The sequence below is a fragment of the Rhincodon typus genome, chromosome 5 (assembly GCF_021869965.1).
Source record: "Rhincodon typus isolate 14 chromosome 5, sRhiTyp1.1, whole genome shotgun sequence".
In the NCBI taxonomy this organism is placed as follows: Eukaryota; Metazoa; Chordata; class Chondrichthyes; order Orectolobiformes; family Rhincodontidae; genus Rhincodon; species Rhincodon typus.
In genome coordinates this window covers 84,905,211-84,924,131 of record NC_063336.1, presented here as the reverse complement: position 1 = coordinate 84,924,131, position 18,921 = coordinate 84,905,211, and the positions used below count along the sequence as shown (strand labels likewise).

The 18,921-nt window shown below is 44.0% G+C and overlaps 1 protein-coding gene across 2 annotated transcripts; it reads left to right on the top strand.

The window, feature by feature from the left end:
• The first annotated feature begins 1,042 nt into the window (after nt 1-1,042).
• On the top strand, nt 1,043-18,628 carry rbm34 (RNA binding motif protein 34). Of its 2 annotated transcripts, none has more exons than XM_020521899.2 (11): nt 1,043-1,199; nt 5,132-5,294; nt 5,503-5,639; nt 6,922-7,135; nt 9,389-9,448; nt 12,889-12,932; nt 14,154-14,237; nt 15,308-15,371; nt 15,460-15,502; nt 16,926-17,044; nt 18,036-18,628. In XM_020521899.2, exons 1-11 carry the CDS (start codon nt 1,174-1,176, stop codon nt 18,333-18,335), a joined length of 1,254 nt encoding a protein of 417 aa, XP_020377488.1. In that variant the 5' UTR covers nt 1,043-1,173; the 3' UTR covers nt 18,336-18,628. The 2 variants fall into 2 exon arrangements, with proteins under 2 accessions (XP_020377488.1, XP_048452502.1); XM_048596545.1 differs by having other exon boundaries at nt 1,111-1,244.
• The last annotated feature ends 293 nt before the right edge of the window (nt 18,629-18,921 follow it).

Genomic DNA, 18,921 nt, shown 5'->3' with positions numbered 1-18,921 from the left:
AGTCATTCCAGAGTCCCAGTTTCTGTACTGATGATGCCATCTTTGGCAGGGACCCTGTGAAATGTCCATCTTTTCCTCAAACAAGGATTCCCCACGGCCGTGACTGACAGGGCCTTCTGTCATGTCTGACCCATCTCCCACACTTCTGCCCTTACCTCCCCTAACACAATAATGATAGGGTCTCCCTTGTCCTCACCAACATCCCACTACTATCCACATTCCTCACGATCATTAGCCGCCATTTCCGCCACCTCCAGCAGGATGCCACTTCCCGACACATATTCTAACCACCCCACCTTGTCAGCCTTCCCCAGGGGCTGTTCCCTCCGGCACATCTCAGTCCACTCCTCCTACGCCCCCAACACCCTAGACTCCCACGGCACCTTCCCTTGCAATCACAGAAGGTGTAACACCTTCCCATTTAGGTCCTCTCTCCTCACTATCCAGGGCCCCACACACTTTCCAGGTGAAGCAGCGATACATCTGCACATCATTCAATCTAGTTTAATACATTCGCTACCCACAGGCTTCAGTGGCTGCCTTGTGGAACACCTATGTTCTTGCTGGAAAAATGACTACAAGGGTCCATTTGCCTGCTGCTTCAACACAGCACTGTGTTCCCTGGCCAACCTGGTGCAGGGCTCCAATGAAGCTCAGCACAAGCTGGAAGGACAGTTTCTCATTTTCTGCTGGTGGACCGCACAGCCCTTCAGGAGTCCATCATTTTAGAGCTGGAACACCATCTGCCATGTCTTTCACCCACCACCCCCCTTCACACCCCAGCTCCTGCCAAACCATTTTCACCCTCTGACAGTCCCCCATCAGCAGTCAGCCAGCATTGACCCCACTACCCACTGCCTGGCCACTTTGAAGCAGAGTCACAGAACACTGCAGATAAGGAGTGAGTGAGTGATGTGTGTCAGTGTCCATGGAGTGGGTGGTGGGTGTTGGGGGGAGGTGAGGTGGGGCGGGGCGGGGCGGGGCGGTGTGCAGAGTGAATCCCCGGGGCTGGTGATCGGGCCAAGCCGGACCCTCCCGGTTCCGGGCAGTTCGAGCCGCTCCGCAATTTCCGGGGACAGCAATCTCACTCACACGCGCGTGCACACAGGCCACTTCCGGCAGCCGGGGGAAGGGAATCAGCGGCGCACTTCGGCAACCAAGAACATTGCAAACATGGAGAGGAAGGAGAAGAAAGAAACGTGAGAGAGTGTGTGTGTGTGGCCCGGAATGGAGAGAGAAAGAGAGTGAGTGTGTGGTCTTGGGATGGAGAGACACGGGGGTGGGGGCGGGCTGTGTGTCTGGGATGGACAGACAAAGAAAGAATGTTGTGCAGACTGGGATGGACAGACCGTAAGAAATAGGAACAGGAACAGGAACAGGCTGTTTGGTCCCCTGACCCTCATCATGACCATGACCATGACCCTGCTCCTGCCCCTGACCCTCATCATGACCATGACCATGACCCTGCCCCTGACCCTCATCATGACCATGACCCTGCCCCTGACCCTCATCATGACCATGACCATGACCCTGCCCCTGACCATCATCATGACCATGATCCTGCCCCTGACCATCATCATGATCACGACCATGACCATGACCCTGCCCCTGATCCTCATCCTGACCCTGATCCACCAATCAATGGGATCGTGGCTATTCCAACATTCCCCACGTCCACTTTCCTGCCTATTCCCCATAATCCTTGATTCCTTGACTGATCAAGAACCTATCTACCACAGCCTCGAACATGAAAAAGGACTCTGCCGCTACCAGCACGCTGTGGCAAGGCATATCAAAGATTCCTGGCCCTGAGAGAAGAGAAACCTCCTCATTTCAGTGTTAAATTGGTGCCCCTTTTTGTCTGAGACTGTACCCTTTGATCCTAGACTCTCAGATGAGGAGAAACATCCTGTCAGCATTCACCCTGTCAAGCCCCTTAAGATTCCTGTATGTTTCAATGAGATCACCTCTCGATCTTCTAAACCCAAGTGAGAAGACTGCCAACACTTTTAGCCTTTGCTCATAAAACAATTTGTCCAGACCAGGGGTCATACTAGCAAAACTTCTCTGAACTGCCTCCAAAGAAATGATATATTTTATTAAATAAGGGGTCCAAAACTGTTCACAGTATTCTAGATGTGGTCTCACCAGCACCTTGTACAGTTGCAGTAAGACTTCCCTACTGTTATATCCCAGCCCCTTTGAAATAAGGGCCAACATGTCATAATCCTTCCTGATTACCTGCTGCACTTGTGTACTAGCTTTCTGTGTTTCCTGCACAAGTACCTCCAATTCCCTTTCTGTTACAGCTTTCTGCAGTTTCTCTCTATTTCAATAGTACTCTGTTCTTTTGTTCTCCCTTCCAAAATGAACAACTTCACACTTTTCCATATGTTATACTCCATTCGCCAACGTGTTGCCCACTTACGTAACCTGTCACTATCTCTGTAAACTGTTTCTATCCCTCTCACAACTCACTTTTGCACTTATTTTAGTGTCATCAATAAATTTAGGTACAGTACATCCACCTCCTTCCTTCAAGTCATTAATACATATTGTAAACAGTTGCAATCACTGTGAAACCCTGCTGGTCACAGGTCACCAACTTGAAAAAGAACCCCTTACCCTACTCGTTGTTTCCTGCCTATTAGCCAATTCTGTATCCATGCCAATATACTACCTCCAACATGGGCTCTTACAACAATCTTTTATAAGATACCTTTTCAAACACCTTCTGGAAGACCAATTACACCTCATCTACTGGTTCCCCTCTCTCCAGTCTGGTTGAGACTTCCTGAAGAAACGCTAATAAATTAGACACGATTTCCCTTTGTGAAGCCATGCTGATTCTGCTAGATTAGATTATGTGTATCCAAACTTGTTATTACTTCCTTAATAATTGATTTGAACATTTTTCAACAATAGATGTTAGACTAATCAGCCTGTAGTAACCCCCTTTTATTGTTTCCCTCCTGTTTTGAATAGGCAGATCACACTGCAGACCGTCACCTTAGCAGTTTCCCAATCTTCTGGTACTTCTCCAGAATCTAAGAACTTTTGGAAAATTACAACTGATGCATCCACTATCTCTGTAGCTACTTCTTTTATGATTCTAGGATTGACGCCATCAGGGCCTGGGGATTTAACTGCATTTAATCCCTTTAGTTTGTCTAATACTACTTCTCTATTGATGGAACTTAAATCCTCCCTGTTTTCTTTAATATTAAGGGGATAAGACTGATGTAAAATATCTGTTTAATGCTTCTGCCATTTCCTTGTTCCCAGTAACTATCTCCCAGATTCATTTTCTAGGCGGCTTATGTTCACTTTGGCCTCTAGAACTAGAAAAGAGAAAATATAGAAACAGAATCCTACAGTGCGGAGAGGCCATTCAGTCCATCAAGTCAGCGCCGACCCTTCGAAGAGCATCCCACCCAGACAAAGCCCCCAGCTATCCCTGTAACCTACCATCTCCCATGGCTAACCCACCTAACTTGCACATCATTGGACTGTGGGAGGAAACCGGAGCACCCGGAGGAAACCCACGCAGCCACAGGGAGAACGTACAAACTCTGCACAGACAGTTGCCCGAGGATGGAATCAAACCCAGGTCTCTGGCACTGTGAGGCAGCATTGCTAACCACTGAGTCAGTGTACTCCTCATGGTTTAGATAAAGACTTGGGGAGTATAGTTCTACAACAGAGATGGAGAGAGAGAGAGCCAGCAAGAGTGAAAATCCAGAATAGGGAGGGACAGAATATATACCTAGGATAGAGAGATTGTGTGTGTGTGTGAATGTGTGTTTTCATGCCTGGGGTAGAGAACGAGAGAGAGATGCTCAGGAGTGAGAGTTTTTGCTCCTTTCTCCGCTGCCTTCATCTCGATTATTCTTCTTTATTTCTATGTCTTTCTGCCTTTGTAACTACCCAGCATTCCCTTTAATATGGCTTGGTTTCACACTGAGTGACCGACTCTGGGCGATTTAAATAAGGGAATCTTCACCTTGGGAGGGGCTGGTTGGTCAGACCTTGCCAGTGAATTGGGTTGCGAGAGTTTCCAGACATTGACCCATACATGAGACTTTGTCTGTGACCCAGTCCGGGTCTGTTAGTGCTGGCTCCAGACCATGACCCAGACACCGACACTGAAGGCAAACCACTGGCCTGTCAGGTCCAAGGCCTTGGCATGCACATACATGTAACACCTCACAGAAAGGCCTGACACAGAGTGAAAAGTGAAGGTGTATCCAGATTAGTTCACCATGTTCAAACAAAGCTCTTGCTATTTTTCGTTGTTCCCTACTGCTCCTACCTGTGCTGCTGCTGACTTTGGGAGTTAATGAACAATGTGTAGAGTTGTTCCAGGGAGAAGGCAAGAGAATGGCACCAAAATTTGGCACGGTGGCTCAGTGGTTAGCTCTGCTGCCTCGCAGCACCAGTGATACGGGTTCGATTCCACCTCCGGGTGACTGTCTGTGGAGTTTGTACATTCTTGCTGTGTCTGCATGGGTTTCCTCCGAGTGCTCCAGTTTCCTTCCACAGGCCAAAAATCTGCAGGGTAGGTGAATTGGCCATGCTAAATTGCCCCCGTGGTGTCCAGGGATGTGCAGGCTAGATGGGTTAGCCATGGGAAATGCAGATTTCCAGGGATGGGGTGGGATGCTGTTCAGAAAGTCATGTAGACTTGATGGCTTGCTACCACACCGTAGGGATTCTATGATTCTAAGATAGCTGCACACACACATCTGGTGCAGGCACAACAGGCTGATTGTGTGATCAAGGTGATCAATCTTCTGAGGGACCCGAATGGAGTCCGTTTTTTGTGACAGGAAGGGTTAGTAACCCAGCAAAGAAATTGGACATAATTAGGATACGAAACTGAGGGGAACTGAGAATTTTGTTACACGATGAGTTATAATCTGAAATGCATTACCTGAAAGTGGATTTAAAAGAGAATTTGAGAACTATTTGAACAGGGAGCAAGAAAATAAAGCAGGGGAGTGGGGATAATTGTAAAGCTCTTTAAAATGGCCAGTACCGCTTGACCGGGCTGAATGGCTACTTCCATGGTGCTGTTTAACTGTTTGAGTCTCTGGTTTTTGTTGATCAACTTTTCTCTCCAATTCTGCAGTACTGGAATGAATGAAGCAATGGGAAGCTATGTGGTGGGCCAGGTGGCTAACAGTCTGTTCCAGAAACAGGCAAGGAAATGTAAGACAACTCCACTGGTTACACTCTTCAGCAATCCACCCTCTGCTACTCAGCCAATCTTCACTCCTGTGCCAGAGAACAAGGTAAGTCCCCCAATCGTGGAGACACAAAAGGCTGACATTTCCTGCCCCTGTGTTTAAGCAGTTGATCCACTGTTAACTCCCCTTGAACCAGCACAACAGTTCTTTAAGCCAGGTCAGCAATAAAAATAGGCTCCAAGCTCCAGTGGAGGGGGCTTTCTGCTCTTACAACAGTTTTGTGGGGTGGTTAATTTGAGATTGTTCCCCTCAGGTCAGCTGCAGAAAGAGGGAGCGTGTGGTGGATGAATCTGATGCAACCACTCGGGCCAAGCAACAGAAGCTGGAGCAGAAGAAGCCTGTTTGTGTGAAGAAGCAACTCACAGCCGCTGAGAGGAAACTGGCCCAGCGGTGAGTGGTGGTAGTATTATCATTATCATTATCATTATCATATAACCAGTGATTATATCTTCATTCTGTTAGTGCGGCAGCAACTTGTCACTTTTAAGTGTCTTTATCAGAATGAAATGTCCAAAGGCACTGTGGGCATGCGAAAGCAGAGTTTGGTGTGGAGCCACTCAAGGAAATGTTAGGGCATGTGACTAAAAGCTTGGTGAAGAGTCAGATTTTAAGGAGTATCTTCAAGGAAAAGGTAGAGGCTGGAGAGTTTCAAGGAGGGACTTTCAGAGCTTGAGGGATCAAGGGTAAACAAGGAAGATGAATTTTAAAATTGGAGGTTTTCATAACTGAAGCCAGTGCAGCTGAGTGAGCATGGGAAGGTGGTGAGCAGGACTTGATGAGAATGAGGATCTGGACAGCAGAGTTTTGGATAGCCTTGAGTTCACAGATGGTAGAGTGTGGGAGATCCATGTAGCACAGATGGTAGAGTGTGGGAGATCACATTTATTGCCCGTACATTGTTGCCCTTGAGGAGGTGGCGGTGAGCTGCCTTTTTGAACCGCTGCAGTTCGTGTGCTGTAGGTAGACCCACAGTGCCATTAGGGAGGGAGTTCCAGGGCTGTGACCCAGTGACACTGAAGGAACTGTGATATATTTCCAAGTCCCACAGGTATGCTGACCAAACCCTTGTACAGTTGCAGCAAGGCTCTTATACTGCCTTTTATGTATTTAACAAACTGTCCTCTCCTTTTATTACAGCTGCTCTATTCAGCAAATGCATTGCTTCAGATGATGCACTGATCTCTTTTTGTTTCTACCTATTTTAAAATGCCATCCTAAACTGGTATTACTGTTGTACAGCTGCCAGATATGGGTAATCTTCTGCAGGAATGTGGCTCAAGGTTCCTTGCAAAACAGCCTGAGAACTGGGAGATTTCACTTCCTATCATCAGTATGGTCAATGCATAGCAAGGATGCAGCCAAGGAGAGCTGGACTGGCAGTAGGACAAAATGTGTTGTTCTGTGGCAGGGAGTCAGCATTTTAGGGGAGAACATGCGGGAATGTCAGGATTGTGAGGATTGTGGGGGAGGAGTATTGGAGGGTGTCAGAAGATCAGACTTGGTGTCAGAACGTGTGGGGAAGGCAGGATTGGGCAGGAGGTAGTCGGGGGTGTTGAGGGTCAGGATCATGGAGAAACATGGACTCATGGGGTGCGGAGAGGTTGGAGCAGATAGTAACATGAGAATTGTCACCGTGCCTCTCTGAGCTGCCCTCTCTTTGTGTCGTTTGCAGCGAGGATGCCTTGAGAGCAGCAGATGAGGAAGGTGAAGGGAACCAAAGCAGGAAACAGAAACGGAGCAAGAAGGCAGAACGAGGCGAGTTGCCAGTTGCTGCGGAGGTGGCTGAAGATGGGAATCAGAAAAACACAGCCAACCCTGCTCTAGAGAGGATAAAGAATAGGAGGACCCTGTTTGTTGGGAACCTGCCATCAGATTGCAGTAAACAGGTGAGAAATGGCTGAGGGTTTGTGCACAATCTGCTGATCAGAAGGACAGCTGAGCTTAAAAGGGACTGTGGGTCAATACTGCTATCCTCGGTCAGTTCATCTCAGTCAGGATCCGACAGTACATCAACGTGCCTCTGCACAGCACCATCAGTGCATCAAAACACCCGAAAGGGGCTTCACAGCAGCATACTTCACAAAATGAGCTACTTAAGGAGGTGTAATGACAGATGACCAAAAGCTTAGTCAAAGAGAAATGTTCTAAGGAACACTTTTAACACGGAAAGAGAAACTTAGGCAGGGAATTCCAGAGTTCGTGACCTCACTGGATGAAGGCATAGTCACTGACATTGAAGCAGAATGGGGAACGGACAATATAGTCCCACTCTCAAAATGTTCATGCTAATATAAAAGCAAAATGTTATGAATAGTGGAAATTAGAATTAAAATAGAAAGTGCTGGAGACAGTTGTTATGAAGCAGAGGTTGACCCTACCCCTGTCTGATAACTAAAACCGAAACACCCAAAGAAGGTCGCCTCACCTCATAATCTGTTAAACGAAGTGTGAAAAGAGGTATAAGCTGCCTCTCATCTCCCAATCTGGTATAAAGGAGTGGTTAAATAAAATAAAATCCTTTCATTCACTCTATAATCAACAAGTAACAATTTATTTATCTAACTCTTAACAGTATACAAATTTAACAGAACTACTAACAAACCCAACAATTCCCTTTTAACTACTAACTAATCCTGTATAAAATAAAATTCTAATGGTATGCTGTTCCAATAAATACAAGTCCCACTTATATAAACCCAAAATAATGATAAACTAAATTGAAACTTAATCTCTCGAAATTACAGCTAGTATTCGTCTTCCGGAATGCTCCGCGCCCCCTCTGGTTATTTTCAATCAGGAAGGCCTTTCTCTCTCAAATTCTTGTGTCAGGAATGCTTCTCTATGTCAAATTCGTGTCAAGAATATTAGCTAAGAGTGCCGCTGTATCTTTAATTAGATGATTTTCTGAGAGCTCAGAGAGTTCTGTGAGAGCCAGTGATTTCCTCTTTAGCTGATGGGTTGTTAACTCTTTTGGATGGCACTTGCTCTCATACCGATTTTCTAGTGCCCTCTTTTATATCCTTGATAACCTATTAATTTCTTACACTAGGATTGGTCCTAGGTTATCAAAACCATCAGGTTTAAATTTAATTGGTTTTCAGTTTCTACGTGCCTAGTTTAAATTACTTGGCTGATTTTCAAACTGGTTGCCTTAATAACAAAACAAACACTGCCTGGGTTGTTAACCACACAGCCTTTTGATGCAGTGTTTCAATTTCAGAAGCTCTCTGCACACCTGCACTTTTTTAAAATCTCCAAGCCTAGAAAAACACATCATCTTTTAAAGGAACCACACATCTTCCCCCTACCATTTTACAAACATCAAAAACTGTACCTGGCTTCGCAACAGAGTAAGCAAGTCTGGCAGTATCTGTTGAGCGGGAAATGAAGTTTTTGAGTCCAGTATGACTCTTCGGACATAGTCGATTGTGCATTTCCAGCATGTTCAGTTTTTTTTTTCAGATTTACACCATCTGCAGTATTAGCTTTTTTATCAGTTTTAAGGTTTGGACTTTATTATCCATCTTCCATTCTCATTCATGTTCACCTATTGAGGTAACTTTCAGGCAGTATTTTAGCAGATGATACATGAATAATTTGAGTTCAGTAGGCAGTCCATGTCCAGAAGGAATTGGTGACTTTGGGTCCTTGGTATTTGAAGCTTTTCACCTATAAAGATTTTATTTATTTCATTTATGAAACGGTAGTAGATGGATTCATCAGGTTGATTTCTGTGAATCATTAACAGTTCTATTATCATTGTATCCTGACCAATATTTATCGCTCAGCTCAGATCAAATGATCTGGTCAGAATCACACTTCTTGCTGCACATAGACTGCTTGCAGCTTTTCCTACATTACAACAGTAATCCAAACCTCTTCATTGGCTATAAAATCCTTTGGGATCTCTGTGCTTGTGAAAGGTATTAGCAATGCAAGTTTTTGTGAATGCCACAATGGCAGAAGGCAAATTAGATAGACTTGAGCCTTGTTCTCACTCCTAATTTTAAGTAGTTAAATTACAGTAATAACATTCAATGCTGTATTTGTATCTGAGAATATTATCCTCCTGTCTCCAAGTGTATCACTTGGAATAAGATATTACATATCGTATTAGATTGTTTGTATCTTTTAAACAGATGATCAAAACGCTGTTTAAAGAGTTTGGACCAATTGAGTCAGTACGATTCCGTTCAGTGGTAAGACAACATTTATTTTTTATGTTACATATTATTTGTTGTAGAGCTGGAGCTGGTGGACTCACTGTCAGGATTTCACCCTGGAAAGCGCTGGGTTCCGTGTGACGAGCATTTTTTTTTATTTTCAGAAGGTTGTGGTTTTGATTTCCAACGTTTCTCAGTGCTTCAGCTCCCAAACTGAGAGGAGATGCTCCTCCCAGTGCGGTCTCGCTCAACAAAAACCATGGGCCTGTTCTCCCAGCCAGTGAAACCTGTCTTCAGATGTTTCTAAAATGTGTGGATAAAGAGGATTACTGAACTGAGAAAATACAACTGACCTTGCTCCAGTTTTAAGGTCATACCCCCTTGTCCTTGTCTGTCCTGCCAAAGGAATAGGTAACCTCCATCTACAGTGTTAGAACTTTTTAATAATTTAAAAAGGCCTCTCAGATGCCTCCCCTCGATCTTCAAAGATCAATGTAGAACATAAGTAAGAATAGGATGGACCATTCGGCCCTAATTGTACTTTCAACGTGGTTGGTCATCTGCTTTATTTCCACTTTCCTGACCACTCTCCTTGATGCCCTGAAAGATCAAAGATTTATCTCCAACTTAAGTATAGCGAACACTGCAGTATCTGCACTGTGTAGATTCGCAGCCCTCTGAGTGAAGTAATTTCTTTTCACCTCATTCCAAAAAAACCAACCTGTCATCCCAAGACTGTGACCCCCCCACATTCAAGATGTCCCGGCAAGGGAAACAGGCTCTGAGTTGAGCTATCAAGTTTGTTCAGAATCTTGTATCTTTTCAATACAGATCACTTCTCTTGCTTATAAACTCCAAAGAATATAGGCCCAATTTACACAGCCCCTCCTCACTAAACAATCCCCTTACCCAATTTAGTGGATCTTTGCCGGTATTCGCTGCGTTCTGTCCATTAACTAATCTTTGATCCAGGTTAATGCATTATCCCTAATTGATGAGTAGTTACATTGCGTATTACCTTTTGTTGTGAATTAAATGCATTTTGGAAATCCAAGTCTCAGAATTTTAGAAAAATTACGGAAAGAAGGTGCCTATAGAGCCCATGTTTTCTACTCCAGCTCTCTGTAACAGCAATTCAGCTAGACCCACTCTCCTGGCCTTTCCCTGTATCCCTGCTAATCTTTTCTCGTCAGATAATTAGCCAGTTTTCTTTAGCCTCCGCCAAACATTCAGTTCGTGCATTTCAGATCTTAATCACTAATGTGTATAAAAGAAGTTTTTTGCACATGTCGCCTTTATCATCACTGTAAATTAATATCCTTTGGTTCTTGATCCACGCACAAACAGAAACAATTTCTCCCTATCTACTCTGTCCAAACACCTCATGCTCTTAAACACCACTTCCAAATCGCCTCTTGAGGAGAACTGCCTCAGCTTTTTCCAATCTGAAATTTCTAGGACCATTCTTATGAATTTTTTCTGCACCTTCTACTCCATATCTTCATAATGTGAGCCATTTAGACCCAGTATCATTCTGGTGAATCTGCAATGTCCAAAAATGTAGCTTTTCAAATGGGACCTCATCAGAGCTTTGTATAATTGAAACACAGTTATCTCTGTGGCCCCATGAGGAGAGCAGCCTTTTCCCTGACTGATACAGGCAGATACAGTCACAGAAATCTACAGCCTTTGGCCCATCACGTCCATGCCAGTCAAAAACAGCCACCGAACTATTCTAATCCCTCTGAACCTTCTGCCCTTACTTTAAATCTATGCCCCTAGCCATTGATCCTTCCACCAGGGGGAAAGGTTTATTCCTGTCTACCTTGTCTATGCCCCTCATAATTTTATACATCTCAGTCATGTCCCCTCTCAATCTCCTCTGCTCTAAGGAAAGCAACCCCAGTCTGACAAATCTCTCTTCGTAACTGAAACTCTCCAGCACGACCAACGTGCTGCAAAATCTCCTGTGCACCCTCCAGTGCTATATCCCTCCTGTAATGTAATCCCTCCTAATCAATGTTTTATACAGTTCCAGCATAACCGCCCTGCTCTTAAACTATCTGCCTTGGCTAATAAAGATAAGACTACCATATGCTGCCTTAACCACTTTATCCACCTGCCCTGATACCTTAAGGGACCGGTGTACATTCACAAGGTCCCTCTGATCCTCGGTGCTTCCCAGAGTCCTACAATTCATCATGTTTTCTCTTCCCTTGTTTGTCCTCCCAAGTGCATCACCTCACGTTTGTCTGCATTAAATTTTTCACTGATCAGCCCAATTCGCCAGCTTATCTATATCCTGCTGTAATCGAAGGCTAGCCTCCTCATTATGTACCACCCCACCAATTTTTTTCATACTGCAAACTTACTAGTCAATCCTCCTACATTCAAGAGTAAATAATTTATATAAACCACAAATAGGCCCCAACACTGACCCCTGTGCGACCCCACTGGGCACAGACTTCCAGTCGAAAAACATCTCTCAATCGTCACCCTCTGCTTCCTGCCCCTCAGCCAATTGTGGGTTCAATTTGCCAAATTTCCTTGGATCCTATGGGCTGTTCTGTTGCTATCCCATGTGAGACCTTATCAAAAACCTTGATGAAATCCAAGCAGACTACATCAAATGCACGACCCCTTTGAAAAATTCAATCAAGTTAGTCAGACATGACCACCTCTTAACGAAGCCATGCTGACTGTCCTTGATTAATCCCTGCCTCTCCAAATGTAGATTAATTCTGTCTGTCAGAATTTCTATGATCACTTAATTGCTTCCAATAGTTTCCTCACCACCAAGGTTAGACTGATCGACCTGTAGTTTCTTGCTTTATCCCTTGCTCCCTTCTTGAATAATAATTGAACAGTTTTTCAAGCGCACCTCCTATTTCTTCCCTCGCCTCACTCAAAAGCCTGAGATACATTTAATCCAGCCTTGGAGAGTTACCTACTTTTAAGCTCACCAGATCACTCAGAAGTTCCTTTCTGTCTATGCTGATTTCTTTAATTGTATCACACACACGTTCTCTCTGCTTCCTATACCCACATCAACTCTCTCACTAGTGAACACTGACAACGTATTTATTTAGGACATAACTGAGGCCCAGGATTAAACTAGTCATTCAGGACATTAATTGGTGGCTGAGGAGGAGAAGGACGGTGGAGTGGATTGACACTTGTCCACTGGTATTAACAATCCTCCCTCTCCACCTCAATAATATATAAATGTATACTTTACTATTTTAAGGAAAGGACTGGGAGATTTTTAAACAACACATCTGAGACTGAGTGACTAGAAACCCATAGAGTACAGTTCAAAGGCAGGTTTACCTGTGATGGAAAGATGAGCTGTGGTGACAATGGTGCATTACACTCTTCACCACTTCACTGCAAGACCTAGATTTGTTGCATTCCTTGCTTTTGATAAGAGTGAGATGACTAATCTGATTATGTTTCTCATGTTTCTTGGACTAAAGGCACGCGCAGAGCCCAAAATCTCCAAGAGATTGGCAACCATCCAGTAAGTCACACCGCTTGCTCACCAGATGATTACCTTTGTTCATTTTATTCATGAGATGTGGATGTCATTGCCCATCCCTAATTACCCCTTCTTGAACCGCTGCTGTCCATGTGTGTTGTTTGAAAGGAAGTTCTGGGATTTTGACAGAGAACAGCGATATATTTCCATGTCAGGATGGTGTGTGGTTTGTAGGGGAACTTGCAAGGTTTGACGTTCCCAGATTTGTGCTGTCCCTGTCCTCCTAAGTGGTAGAGATTGTGGATTTGGAAGGTGCCATTGAACCTGGTGACTGCCCTCCTTGTAACAGAGACATAAACCATACAACAGCGGGGTTTTTCACAGCACTGCTTCCTCACTCTCCCCTGCCCTTGCACAAAGTGCACTTGCATGTTGCAAGTAATCAAGACAGCAGTCATCAGCTTTCGCCACGATAGCTCGGCAGTTAGCAGTGCTTTCAGGGATGGAGTCACTGCAGCCAATTCTGCTTCTGCCCACACTGAACTCCAGGCACACACGTGTACACAAGCATGTGTGCACACACTGTCTCGTACATGTTCCCATGTACATCCATGAACGCAGACACACATACACAAGAAATCTATATACAGTAGCTACACACAGATTTGATTTCCTGCTCCCCCTCTCGAAGGCCCTGAGTTGTGATGATGTCTATTAGTCAGCACTGACCAGGGATTGAATGTGTCACCTTCCCATTCCGTACAGACTGGTGGCTGTCCTTGTATACCAAGCCTATGAAAAGATTGCTGAGAATATTTGGACTAAGGTTGAAATTCTTCGACAGCAGCAAGTTGCTTGTGGGTTTTTTTGTCTTTTGATGGGGCTGGATGGTGTCAGATGAGAAGAGGAACAAGAACACCAGCAATGAGTAGTTAAGCTGAATCATCTATTTCTAGACTACAAGTTCTATGTAATTTCTTTAAATGGACCCAACCATCTTCATTTAGCTGCAAATAACTCTGCCCTCCAGTGTTTTTCCTCTGTGTGTCTTCAAAGTCAGTACAATGGAAAGCTGTGCTGCATTTTAGCTGTAATTTGGAATTAAAATTGATATGGAGCTAATACCTCTTTTGTCTGCGTGCTCAGTTTATTTTTAAACATTCTGTCACCTTGTTCTACTCACGTGTTTGAAAGTACAAATAAACAACAAATTTCTCAATGAAATGCCTTCTCTCATACTACTGTTCCCCCTTGCTAATTTAGGAAGAAGATTCATCCCAAGAGGAACAATATGAATGCCTATATAGTGTTTGAACAAGACAGTGATGCAATCAGAGCTTTGACAAAGTATGTTTTCTGACTCCATTTGTTTTATTTTCATTGTTCAGTTTCAGTGACTTCTGACTTTGAATGAGAACATGAGGCATATGTTTTAGATTTAAATCTGTTGAACAACCTGCTTAAATGTTTTAAAAAAAGCAGAAGAACTGTGGTTGCTGGAAATCAGAAACAAAAGCAGAAATTGCTGGAAAAACTCAGCAGGTTTGGCAGCATCTGTGGACAGAAATCAGAGTTAACATTTTTGGGTTTAGTGACCCTTCTTCAGAACTCAACTATTAGTAGCTGACAATGAGTTTTGTGTGGTAGCAGCCCATGTGATGACAAGGCCTGGTGTGTGGTGGTTGGGATAAGGACATGGGAGAAGGTGCTCTGGCCCAAAAATTATTGAACTCGATATTGAGTCCAGAAGGCTGCAGAATTCCCAAGCAGCAAATGAGGTGCTGTCCTTCCAGCTTCCGCTGAGCTTTGCTGGATCACTGCAACAAGCTGAGACAGATGTTGTCCAGGGAACACGTGATGGTGTGTTGAAGTGGCAGGCAACTGGAAGCTAGGGTCATTTTTGCAGACAGACGTAGGTGTTCTGCGAAGCAGTCACCCAGTGTGCACTTCATCTCCCCAGTGTAGAGGAGACCATACTGTGAGCAGTGAATGCTGTAGACTAGATTGCATGAAGTGCAGATAAAGCACTGCTTCACCTGGAGGGTGTGTTTTGGTCGATCATGTCAGGTGGCAGAAGGCTTGTGTGGGACAAGAACACCAGCAATGAGTAATTAAGCTGAATCGCCTTCAGTGTTACTTTATTGCGTTCAAATATGCTGATGCGCAATGCTGAGGCTTACAGGGTAACCTCACATTTTGGAACCATTATACATTGAATTTTATTGTTTGATGGAGATTCTCCATTATAATTAGTACTCAATTGTAACAATAGTCAGTTATTTAGTTTTGAATAGTGCTATGTATTTATTCATTTATGTTTAACCAGTAGTCTGTGTTTTATGGTTTATTTCTAATGGTTTTTGTGTCTGCGCTTTTTATATACAGAGTTTGACTAAATTCTGGCTTTTTATTTAAAGGAATGGCTGTGAAATACAAACTGGCTTTCATATCCGGGTTGACCTAGCCAGCAAGTCAAAAATTGTGAGTTATGAATCAGGAAGAAATTGATTTAATTCATACTTTCTTGGCTACGGGGATAGTGTCTTATTTTTCTTTCTTTATTTTGCAGCATGACCATCGAAGATCAATCTTTTTAGGCAACTTGCCATACGGTAAGATGAGTCATTTTGTAGCTGGTGATTTGTCAGTTTTATTCTCCTGTTTATCTTGGCCTTTCAAACTGTGCCCTTCCATTGAAGAAAGGATTCATTGTTTATGCAGAACAAATTGTTTGTGAACTTGTATCTTTCACTTTTGAGATGTCCTGAGAATGTGTAGGATACTACAGAAACTGGCCATAGCAGTACAAACTCGGCTTAATGACAGAGAGTGGTGGGGGGAGGGTTGTTTCTCGGACTGAAGGCCTGTAACCAGTGGTGTTCCACGGGAATCAGTTCTGGGTCCTCGTTTGCTTGTCATTTACACAAATGATTTGTATGAGAATATAGAAGGCATGATTAGTAATTTTGTGGATGACATGAAAATTGATGGCAAAAGTAGACATTGAAGAAGGTTTTCTAAGACTGCAAAGGGATCTTGATCAAATGGGTCAATGGGCTGAAAAATGGCAGAGGAAGCTCAATTTGGATAAATGCGATTAATTGCATTTTCGTACAACAAACAGGAACAGGAATTATACAATTAATGGTAGGGCATTGATTAGTGTTGTAGAACACAGTGACATATACAGGCTGGGTGGTTAAAGAAGCATTTAGCACTCTTGCCTTTATTGCTCAATCCTTTGAGTGTAGGAGTTGGAAAGTCATTATGGTGTTGTACAGAACATTGGTGAGGCCTCTTCTGGAATGCTTGGTCAATTCTGGTGGCCCGGTTACAGGAAGGATATTTATCAAGCTAAAGAGCGTTCAGAAGAGATTTACCGGGATGTTGCCAGGTATGGAAGGTTTGAGTTATAAAGATTGGCTGATTAGGCTGGGACTGTGTTCACTGGAGGGTAGGAGATTGAGAGGCGTCCTTGTCGACGTTTATAAAATAATGAGAGGTGTAGATAGAGTTAATGGTAGTTGTCCCTTCCTTTGAATGGGGGATTTCAAGACTAGAGGGGCACGTTTTTAAGGTGAGAAGAGAGAGATTTAGAAAAGACATTGGGGCAGTTTTTTTACACACAGGGTGGTTTGTGTTTGGAATAAATTTCCTGAGGAAGTGGTGGATGGGTGTACAGTTACAATGTTTAAAAGACATTTGGATATTACATGAATAGGAAAGGTTTGGAGGGATATGAGCCAGGAGCTGGCAGGTGGCACTAATTTAGTTTGGGATTATGGTCGGCATGGACTGGTTGGACTGGAGGGTCTGTTTCCGTGCTGTATGACTCTATAAATGCAAGATTTTGTTTCTATATTAATGAAACCAGGAACATAGGCTGAGATTTGGGGTGTTGTTCCATTTCTAAGAGTCACCTACCCCACCTGGTACCTGTTTGATGTAACTGAAGAGCTCAGGGTCTGCTAAAGGAATTCCATTGTTGATTGAGCAGCTGACTAACTCACTTTTCTCTGCTGTGTTTGAGTGTAGAGATCAGCGAGGACGAAGTACGGGAACACTTCAGTGAATGTGGTGCAATTGAATCAGTCCGGATTGTGAGAGACCGTGAATCAGGAATGGGAAAAGGCTTTGGATACGTGCTTTTTCAGGTGAGGTGATCAACACAGCCAAACTGAAACTTTAAAACTATTGCATTGGAATCCAAGGACTCAGAATCAGAGAATATGGACGCACGAAAGTCAGCCATTCAGTCTTGCACTGGTGCAAGCTGTATGAAAGGACAGTTCACTTTGCCGCATTTTCCTGCTCATTCCCATACTGTTGTCCATGTCAATTTGCCTGCTTTTCGGAAAAGACCATGGGGTCTGAACTGGCGCAGAGGGTTTCACGAGATTTTTTTTGACTTTAGCTCATGCAGTTAAATGGGAGAAATCAAACTGTCTGCTCTTTGGAGCACCCACTGTCCTTGTTCCATTGACATTAATCAAAACGGTGATGCTGTAAGGCACACAAATCAATTTTTAAATTTTTGTCCTTTTTTAACGATCCCTTGATGAGCTAGACCCTCCTCCAGCCCCCATACCCTCCCTCTCTCTGTAACCTCCTCCGACCCCTACAGCCCTCCCTCTCTCTGTAACCTCCTCCAGTTCTTATAACCCTCCTCTCTGTAACTTTCTCTGGTTCTGAGATGCACATGCACTCCTCTAATTCTGGGCTGTTGTACAATTTCCATTTTCTTTTGCCTTCCAGTGGTGACTGTGCTTTGAGTTGCTGAGACCCTAAACTTTGGAAATCCCTCCTTAAACCTCTCCATCTTTTGACCTCACTTTCCTACATTTAAAACACTCCTTTAAAAACCTGCTGCTTTGACCAAAATTTTGGTCATCTCTCTTGAAGCGTCTCAGTGTCTGACTTTGTTTGGTGATGGCATGGGCTGTTCTGCTGCTTGAATGGTGCTGTGTAAATAAATTGTTGTCTTTCCCTTACTGGCTTCAGGTTGTTCAGTTTTGCTTGTACCAATGTTGGGGCACACAGTAAATTTGCCCACAGCTGGCACATGATGATTCCATTAAAAAGGGTGGAGAGATGCAGGGCCCAGTGTCGAAATAATAATGTGAACAGTCATGCTTTCTGTTGCAGAGCACAGATGCAGTCACTCTGGCCCTAAAACTGAATAACACCGAGCTGAAGGGTCGCAAGTTGAGGGTCAGCCACTCGCTGAAGAAGGACACAGCCAGCAGGGTCCGAACAAGGAGTGCTGGGGACACAGCCAACAGGGCTCAAGCAGTGAAGAAGCCACCGTTGGCCAAGAGATTCACCGGGATCATGGCAAAACCAGTGGAGGGGGATAAAACAAAGAAGAAGATGAAAAAGAAGAAGAAAGTGCAGAAGTGTAAACTAAACCAGCGAAAGGGCAGCAAGCCTAGAAGCAAACAGTGAAATACTGCATCCTTCTGATGTCCTCATTCTCCCTTTGGGGGCACCAACTCACTGTTAACATTGGCTGGAAATTTCAGCACGGAACTGTAATTGACAGGAGGCCAAAATTTGACCTGCAGATTCTCCTTCCTCCTTTCTTCTGAGCGAATGGTTTGGAAAAAGCCATAATGGTTGAATGTTCATTGTGTGAAGGATTCTCTGAAATGGATCAGCACCTCTGTTTCCTGGGGCAGACCCGTTTGGTTTGTTTGCCTTTTGAAGATGCAAGTTGAGCAATAAAATAATTGTATAGAGTTTGAGTTCATTTGCTCTCTTCCATCTTCCACCTCCCACTTGTTTAAAAAAGACTAGGATCAGTAGCGGTCCTCTGGGCCACAGGGGTTAGTGCTGGGGCCTCAACTCTTTATATAAGTGATTTGGAGGAAGGGACAGGCAGTATTACAACTAACTTTGCTGATGACACAAAGTAGGAAGAATAGTTGTGAAGAGGATGTAAGGAAGCCTACAAAGGGATATGGTTAGGTTAAGTGAGTGGTCAAAGATCTGGCAAATGGAATATAATGTAGGAAAATGTGAAATTGTCCAC

What these genes read in the sequence shown, in the direction of transcription:
- rbm34 (XM_020521899.2), top strand. Translation starts at nt 1,174, where the DNA reads ATGGAGAGGAAGGAGAAGAAAGAAAC. An exon ending in CTCCTGTGCCAGAGAACAAG is followed by an intron (nt 5,295 to 5,502) that starts GTAAGTCCCCCA and finishes TGTTCCCCTCAG; the next exon opens with GTCAGCTGCAGAAAGAGGGA. An exon ending in GAGAGGAAACTGGCCCAGCG is followed by an intron (nt 5,640 to 6,921) that starts GTGAGTGGTGGT and finishes TGTCGTTTGCAG; the next exon opens with CGAGGATGCCTTGAGAGCAG.